Source organism: Dicentrarchus labrax, unplaced genomic scaffold, assembly GCF_905237075.1.
Source record: "Dicentrarchus labrax unplaced genomic scaffold, dlabrax2021, whole genome shotgun sequence".
Lineage (NCBI taxonomy): Eukaryota > Metazoa > Chordata > Actinopteri > Moronidae > Dicentrarchus > Dicentrarchus labrax.
This window is the reverse complement of record NW_026136705.1, coordinates 4,781,029-4,789,726: the sequence shown is the minus strand read 5'-3', so window position 1 is coordinate 4,789,726 and position 8,698 is coordinate 4,781,029. Positions and strand designations below refer to the sequence as shown.

The following is an 8,698-nucleotide window of genomic DNA, read 5'->3' as shown; positions in this document are numbered from 1 at the left end:
TAATGTGATGAATGTAAGTTGTTTAAAACTGTTGTGTACTGCCAAACTTCTTTCATGCTTAAAGCTGCAGTAGGTTACCTTTATTAAAGTACTTTTTGTCATATCTGCTGAAACCCTCACTATATTCTAGCAATAGTACATGAGACAGATAAAAAAAAGGCTACTTCTGACACATCCCAGAGGTCCTAATGGCATTTTTTAAGAATCCTCCAATGCCTGAATGAAAACAACTAATCAGAGGTGATCCCAGCAGGGGAAGGTTGCTGATGGCTGAGTCTCATTCTCAGGTGTCAATTACAAAGGCTTTGGGTCCCAGAGATTCAAGCCACCAACCCCAAAGCATCAGTATTTGAGACCTGGGAATGAGACTCATCAATCCGCTATCTTCCTCAGCTCTGATTGGTTGTGGATTCTTGCAAATGCCATTAGGAGCACAGGGAGGAGCCAGAGGAACCTGATTTTGTCACACATAATCTGTGTCACGTACTACTGTCAGGATACAATGAAAGTTAAAGCAAATGTGACAAAAAGTTTATTTTTATAAAAGTTACCAACTGCAGCTTTAATGGAAAATGTTTGTACTGCTGTTAATGCACAACTACCCCTAATGTAAAATAAAATCAGTAGCCTAACAGTCGCCTACACTTAAACTGAAGCACAAGAACAAGTAAGGTAGTGTTACAGTGGGGAAAGTGGGTGCACCAAAAAAAAACAAAAAAAAACAAAATCACAAATCTTCACCAGAAAAATCCTCCCTATTTACAGTGAGTATGATGGGGATATGACACAGACGCGCATGTGTTTATTTATTTTTTTACTGACGCAATATGAAACACTTGAGAAGAGGAATTGCGATGACCTTACCGAGGCTCAGAGACTTTCAGCTCTTTACCAAATATGGCCTGTGTGGGGCGTGGGATACGCTGTGCAGTGGGGGTGCTGTGGAGGAGGAAAAGAAGGGGATGCGCCGCCGAAGTACGCACGGTGTTCCGGGGACTTTAAGCTTTCTAACCAAAAAAAAAAAAAAAAGCACCAAAGACAACTCCTAAGCCTAAAAACTAGGTAAGGTCAATCTTGAGACTTGTGTTGAGAATGTATGTATTATGAAGTCACGGTCTATTTCTGGAACAATGAGTTTGAGCCGATATGGCACAGGGCTGGGGCGCGGTATGTCCGCTATTCGGGACGGAAAATCTCACCCATCCCTCAAATAATATACTTCTATGTATTAATGTATCTATTTGGCAGACTATCTGAAACAGCTACTTCATCTCCTGGTTTCATTGCAATGCTTCTGTGTCTGCTTTGCATCCTGATTCTCTTTTTAAATGAGAAACTAACAGGATGTAACAGCATGTCTTCATATTTCAAGTTGGTTTTAAGAAGCTTTCTCTGTTCCAGTGGAAATGGAAATGATTGTACTGTAACTACTCAGCTGCATTCAGTGATATACAGTAGCACCCAGGTTTGTTTATATTAAGAACCAACTCTCAGGTATGCATGGTATGCGCACGAGCACACTACAGAAGCAAACCAAAGTCTGGTTTCCTGTCAGAGTGAGGGTAAGAGGCCACACACACACACACCCACACACACACACACCGCAACCACACCTTTCTCACTTTGCTCAGATATTAACTGACATCTCTCTCAGAAATGAAACAGGGGGACCAAGCGTGGACCAACACCCACTTGCACAAGAATCTTAAAATATAACGGATTAAAGCTTGTGTTGGACAAGTACAATCAACTGGGATCAGGTTTGATTCCTGTTATGTCTGACAGAGCGATCAAGTGCACATTTGGGTTTGTGCTGCTATAGTGTGGGTTCCTGTCAACATGCCATTAGCTCTTCAGAGCTGCTTCCTGTGACTCATTATACAGAACAGGAAGCATGACATTAATGGAGTTAATGGCTAAAAGACTAATTGAGTTTGCCGGTTTCAGGGGACATCGGTTGGCCAAATGCATGATAGATGCACCGTCTCTGGGCCTGTACAGTAGCAGCAAAGTCACGGCCTTTACAAACACAGCAGAGTATTATCAGTTTACTCTGTCAAAAAACAGAAATGCAATTTAAAAATGGCTCAGTTCTGCATGTTTTGATACAACCTCCACCCCAAAACTTTGCTCCTTTTTTCCCATGCAGTGTTTTTTTTTTTGTGTGTGTCTGGAATTTTCTTTTTGGCCAGACAGCAGTCTCACCATTAAACAGCATTTGGAACAACTGCACTGACACCAAAGATAAATATGGGTTTCTTATATTGGAATGAAGCATGTTTCTTTCTTGAAGACTGGAAAATGATTGTACACTCAACCATCGTGTCTATAAAGGTCTATAAAGCTGCCTCAGTATATTACTTGGAAAAACATTGAATCTAATGATGTCGGATTGTGTCTGATGTATTTGTACTGTACTGGTTATGTATTTTTTTGTATTGTTGTATGTAAAAGTCATGTATCCATTATTTTTTATGTGGCTATGTTTGTATATTTCCTGTTGTCTGCTGTACTCAGGTCTCTCTCTCTCTCTCTCTCTCTCTCTCTCTCTCTCTCTCTCTCGCTTAATCCAAAAACATTACAGGATTATATTTAAGGGTCTAAAGAGGGTCTTATTGGCTACAGATTGTTAATTTTGAATGTGTATAAATAAAATGGATTTAACCTGAACTAAGAACCAGCATGGTTTGGACACTAGAGGGAACCAATATCACACTGTACTTCCGTTTTAGACCGAGGGACTTTCCAACTCGTTCAAGCTTAAGCAGGAAAACATGCCTTTCCTGTATACCTGCACTGCACAGGTCATAGCTTGAACGGCCCACCAAGGCTTGTCACACATTCCTCAGTCTTTGCACAACGTTAGATTGAGCCTAGACATGTCAGTCAGTGATGAACAAGTTATTGATAATCAAATTTGCAGCTTTGATTTTGCAGTTTGACATTACAGTTGTGTTTGTCCCTTACCCAGTACATTTACTTTCATGCAGCCTGTAGACAAACAAAACTTTTGATGACATTTAGTAAATATGTAGCACCAATATAGCAGGTTTTTGACTGGATATTTTGCATCTACGTACTCAAAATAACATAATCTCACCAAACTATGCTTTCTTTCTTGCCTCTCTGCAGAATATGTGACAAACATCAACAGAGTGTGTGACACGCAGCCAAAACCAACACCTCACGCTCAGTATTAAAGACTCACCCTAACCCTCGCTGGACTACCGAAGCCACTTTCATCTCCTGACCGATTCTCCTGATCTCCCATCATGCCACTGATCGTGTTCCATTCCTCCCAACTGCTATGGGTGCGTTTAGCTGCCCTGCTGTTCACCTGTGTGGCGTTCAGTGTTGCAGCGCACGGAGCCTATCTGCCCCATGGAGGAATGGCTGACTGGTGCATCTTCTGCTGGGCGTTCAGCTTCGCCTGCACCCTGCTGGTCCTGCTGGTGGAGCAGTTTGGCCTCCAGGCCCGAGCCCCAGTGTCCTGGTCCAATTTCCCCATCACTATCGCCTGCTACGCCGCCCTCCTCTGCCTCTCTGCCTCGATCATCTTTCCAGTGTTTTTCCTGAAGAACCAGAGCGTCCACGGCGAGGTCCGTACCTATCGCATCGTCTCCACCGTCTTCTCATGCCTGGCAGCGATAGCCTACATGGGGGAGGTGAGCCTGACTAAAGCGAGGCCAGGGGAGGTGGCAGGTTACATGGCTACGGCTCCAGGCCTGCTGAAGGTGTGCCAGACCTTTGTGGCCTGCATTATCTTCATCCTGGTCAGTGAGCCTGTGTCGTATGACCACCATCCAGCACTCAAGTGGTGCATGGCCGTGTATTGCATCTGCTTCATCCTGTCCATGGCCGTGGTGGTGCTGTGTGTGGGCGAGTGCACCGGCTGTCTCCCCATCCCTTTCTCCAAGTTCCTGTCAGCTTACGGGCTCCTGGCGGTTATCATGTACTTGAGCGCTACCATCCTCTGGCCCGTGTTCCAGTTTGACAAACAGTACGGAGGTAGAAGGGACGATTCAAAACTGATCACTGTGGCGGTGTTCACTGCCATCAACTTCCTGCTTTACCTCGCTGACCTGGCCTATACTGCCAGATTAGTGTTTGTCACTGTCTGAGAAGAAAAGAGACAAAGGAGGGAGACACGTTGAGTGACGAAGAACAGAAATAAAATGGATAAGTGCCTTTGCAGAAAAGTGTAGCTGATGTTGAATTTTGGACAATAAAATACACGACTCTCCCCTTTTGGTGTCTAATTGTAAATGTCCTATAAATGGCCGTATATCTGCAGTGACAGTGTTTAACCTCTAATCTGAATTGACCTATACTAAATGTACAACACAAGTATAACATCAATGATCTAAATGTGAGATTTTACACAATGGTGTGACAAAAACAAAGTCAGATTGTAATTCTGTCAAAATAAAATGAAGTCAACACACTGGAACACTGGTTAACAGCAGAAGAGAAGTTGTTTAAGTGGGAAGAAATGTATTTATGTATTGTAATGTATTGTATCTGAGACACACAGCACTTCTCGTGTTATACATGGAAACTCTCAAAACAGCCTAACAAAGATTTGTCCAGTTACTTATTTTATTTTGTAAGGTTTTGGAGAAAAATACCTGTCCTTTTGTCTTGATAAAGTATCAGTATTGAAACATTTGAAAGAAGTCATTTGAGCAAATAAATAAAATGAATGGGTGGCAGAAAGGCACTGTTTTCTATACTGACACTGTGGACTAAGGTTACCTCTTTAAGGAGCACTGTACATGCAGATCAGAAATATGACTTTCTTAACAAAAAATGCATTTTTAACCCAAAAAGACAACATTTTTGTAGAGATGCAGTAGATGCAGATAGGCCTATTATAATAATAATAAAAGTGACAAATGGAAAAACAAAGTAATAAATTGTAGCCTGTATCCTGTTATCAGAAAAGTTGAAGTTGGGTGGAGACAGCAGACCCTTGTACTTTGTACATCAAGTCCTGTCTTTTACAATTTACAGTAAACATATTCACATGCGCAGGTAGTCTTCACTCGGACTCATCTTCACTGCACAGCTATAGACTTCAGTTTTGATAACATGGGCGCTAAGGGTAAGTTAACTGATTTCAGTTACCTTTGTCTTGATTTTTTTTATCATAATGTAATGTAATTTTTTTCTCTTAACTTGTAACATTAGCTCTCCCATTTTTAATTGGCACTGATCGTCGTTTTTACCCATTAAAATTTTATTATAGTTTTGTTATTGGCAGGTCATAAACTTTGTTGTTCTCAGGTTTGCTCTCTGCTGGCAGGCCTGCTGTAGGATACTAGATTAATGTGGTGAAATAGACAACGCTGTACCACTGTAGCCCAGAGTGGACTGATGGACTGACAGAGACATCTTCTCTCCTGCTGAGTCTTGTCACATCAGTTTTAGGGGTCGTGTTCTTCCGGTTAAACTTCCCTTAATATCATAATCAGTCAGTTGAGTTTATCAGTTTAACTGTTTTGGACTACCAGTATTTGGATAAAGAAGCTTGTGAAAAATAAGGTAGCTGTTCAGTCTGTTGATCTGTCAGTTAGATAGCCTAGACATTAATTCAACACACAGGTAAATATAGCCCAACTTACAAATTTATCAGTAAAGTCAAAAGACTCTTGACAACAATTTTCACGTTTTGGTCCGCACGTGTTACGTCAGCACGTGACGCCGCAGCAGCACACCCCAACCCGCTCAGAGTGCAATGGCCCGTTCATTGCTGCTTGCAGTTTTAATTTATAACTGATTTCCCTTTTCATTGAGATTTTTGACAACTGAGGACTTTTATTGTAATAGAGCTTATAAAGTGTATCTTATACATGAAAACACGCAAAAAACAAATGTACAATATTACTGATGAACATTATTCTCTTTCAGCGTCAAAGACAGTTACAGAGACAAACCGAAAAATTGTCATGTTGGGAAAAACTGGAGCTGGGAAAAGCAGCCTGGGCAACACCATATTTGGAGAGAATGTGTTCAAGATCGACCCAACGCTCAACTCTGGAACAAGTGAATGTCAATCAGAAACCAGGTCTGTCAACAGAAGAAGCATCACTTTGATCGACACTCCTGGTTTCTTTGACACAAGGAAGTCCGAGGAGGACTTGAGGCGTGAGATAGTGAGGTGTATCACAATGTGCACTCCGGGGCCTCATGCTTTTCTCATTGTGCTTAAATATGAGAAATTCACAAAGCAGGAGCTGGAGGTCATCCAAAAAATACTCAAAAACTTTTCGGAAGAAGCTCTGAAATATGCAACAGTTGTCTTTACTCATGGCAACCAGCTCCCTGAAGGACAGACCATTGAGGATCATGTCTGCCAGAATGAGCTTGTGAATGATGTGGTGAAGAAGTGTGGTGGGAGGTGCTTCATCATTGATAATAATAGCTGGAATCAAAAGCATAAATACAGGAGCAACCAGTTCCAGGTGGAAGAGCTACTTAAGTCAGTAGACAAGATGGTGAAAGAAAAAGAAAACAAAGAAAACCAAGAAAATAAAGAAAACAAAGAAAACTACTACACCAATGAGATGCTTCAAGCAGTGGAAGAAGAAATACAACAAGAGGAGGAACACCAGAGACTGTTACCAGGAAACTTTTCAGAGGAAGGGATCAGAGAGCAGGCTAAGCGCACAGTGTTTGAGAAGATTTTGACCAGACTGGCAGGTATTGCTACAGGTGCAGTGTTAGGAGCTTTGTTTGGTGTAGTAGTGATGGTTAAACTAGTTGTCAATCTTGTAAAGGAAACAGACATTTTAAAAGCCGCCAAAAAAGCAGCACCAGCAGCTGTAGTTGTCGGAGCAGCTGCAGGAACAGCAGCAGTAGCAGGAGAAGCAGCAGTATGGATAGCATCAGCAGCAGTTATAGGTAGTGCTGTAGTGGGAGCGGTGAAAGGAGGCGTTGAAGGATATCGTGCAGCTGAGGGAGCAGACACACCGTTGGAAGCAGCAAAGAGAGCAGCAGAGGCTGTGACGAACGAAGCCTTTTCATTCTCAGACACGCTCTCACAGCCAGTGTTAAAACAGTCTTAACCTATAATGAGCCTTGACTTGTGAAGGGGGAGATCATTAATAATCTTTTAAAAAGGCTTATCTTTTTATAGATTGCATGAAAATAGTGTTCTAAACAAAGAGCTGATGATGTTTAATAATATATAATATGTTTTCCTTCTTTTCTGTTGTTGTCTTCAGTCACTTATTCTAAGTTACCATTATTTTGTGAGACAGGCCTGCTGATCTCCTGAAAAAAAAATAGTTGTTGTAGTTCTTTGTAGATTACAATATATATCATCAAGGCAAATATTAACAATAACACTAAAAAGTGATGAACACATTACATTTTGGGACATTTGTTTTGCTCAGAGTTACAAACCATGGCAACAAGTGTGTCCGAGCCATGTTCATCCCTTTTTAGTATCCCCTGGTAACAATATTCACCGTCCTTTAATCCTTCCGGTTTTTTTTCTGCATTTCATGGTCTTCCAGTTTTAAAATGATTTATACCTCTTGTTCTTGTGGAATCTTGTAATATTAATTCATGTTAATTTCTTTTGCTTTTAAAATAAAATTTAAATGTTTAGGGTTAGTTTATATTGTTGTAGGTTAATATTTTAATATAGACTTAAGATAATTCTTCTTTTCATTTTCACCTTTGTTATGTTATGTTACTGAAACTGATTCAATGTATTTTGGCAAATGTGATGTAAATCAACATTTCCTGCAGTGGAGATACGTTTGGAAATAATTAATTAGACCGAATAAAGTTTTAGCTTGCAGTGGTACTTTGTTTGGTTCAGGTTCATGATGGATATTAAGCTGAATAGCTCTGGCAGTCTTTTCACTCTGACTAATTATTATTACTTCTGACAACATGAAGCACAAGTTCATTTCTTAACTTACCGTCAGTTATTTCTATCAGGACTGAACATGAGCTTTACAAACAGAAGAATTGTCATGGTGGGAAAAAGGGGAGGGGGGAAAAGCAGCCTGGGTAACACCAGGTTAAGGTCACAGTATCCACAAATATTTCGATCAGACTGGCAGGTACTGCAACAGGTGCACTGTTAGGAGCTTTGTTTGGTGTAGTAGTGATCGGTGCATTATGTGTTGCAGTTGTAAGAAAAAAAAACAATCAAAGCTCTAGCCAAAATAGGAACAGCTGATTATTTGTTTATTTGCATATTTCTTTCTTTATTTAAAAATGGGGTTTCTCTACTGACATTGTGTAGTACAGTACATGCAGATTAGAAGGCAGAAATTCAGTTTTATGAATGAATAATCCCATTGTAAAATTATTTTTAAAACTATCCAGAGAATGTTCCCTTCAATTACAGACAAAATAAGCTATTAACATATGAATGTTACAAGAAAAAAATATTGAGAGATTTTCTTGGTTTCATAAAGAGGTGGATTTATTCTGACTTTATTGAAATATATATAGATATATAGATATTTTTTTATCTTTAATCTGTTTATTGCACCATATGAACATACATACACACTGTACACACACACATAAGGCCATAGATATTCATCCATATCCAAATTAACACTCACTGATCAGACTCCTTTTAACAGGTTGTTATGTGACAAATCCAAATGTGTCATACTTCCTGATCTTAGTGAGTGTAACAAGGATATCTATGTTTTTGTAAAAACTCCAT

At 40.2% G+C, this 8,698-nt stretch overlaps 2 protein-coding genes across 2 annotated transcripts in view; both read left to right on the top strand.

Moving 5' to 3' along the window:
• The first annotated feature begins 914 nt into the window (after positions 1–914).
• LOC127364711 (myeloid-associated differentiation marker homolog) lies at positions 915–4,450 on the top strand. Its single transcript, XM_051402513.1, has 2 exons — positions 915–1,062; positions 3,133–4,450. The coding sequence occupies exon 2, from the start codon at positions 3,273–3,275 to the stop codon at positions 4,119–4,121; it is 849 nt and encodes a 282-aa protein (XP_051258473.1). The 5' UTR covers positions 915–1,062; positions 3,133–3,272; the 3' UTR covers positions 4,122–4,450.
• Positions 4,451–4,856: 406 nt separating this feature from the next.
• The window catches only part of LOC127364681 (uncharacterized), a 64,474-nt gene continuing 60,632 nt past the window's right edge, over positions 4,857–8,698 (top strand). The window contains exon 1 of the mRNA XM_051402441.1: positions 4,857–5,104. Coding sequence (XP_051258401.1) covers positions 5,092–5,104 — 13 coding nt within the window. The 5' untranslated portion in view covers positions 4,857–5,091. The remainder of the gene's footprint in view (positions 5,105–8,698) is intronic.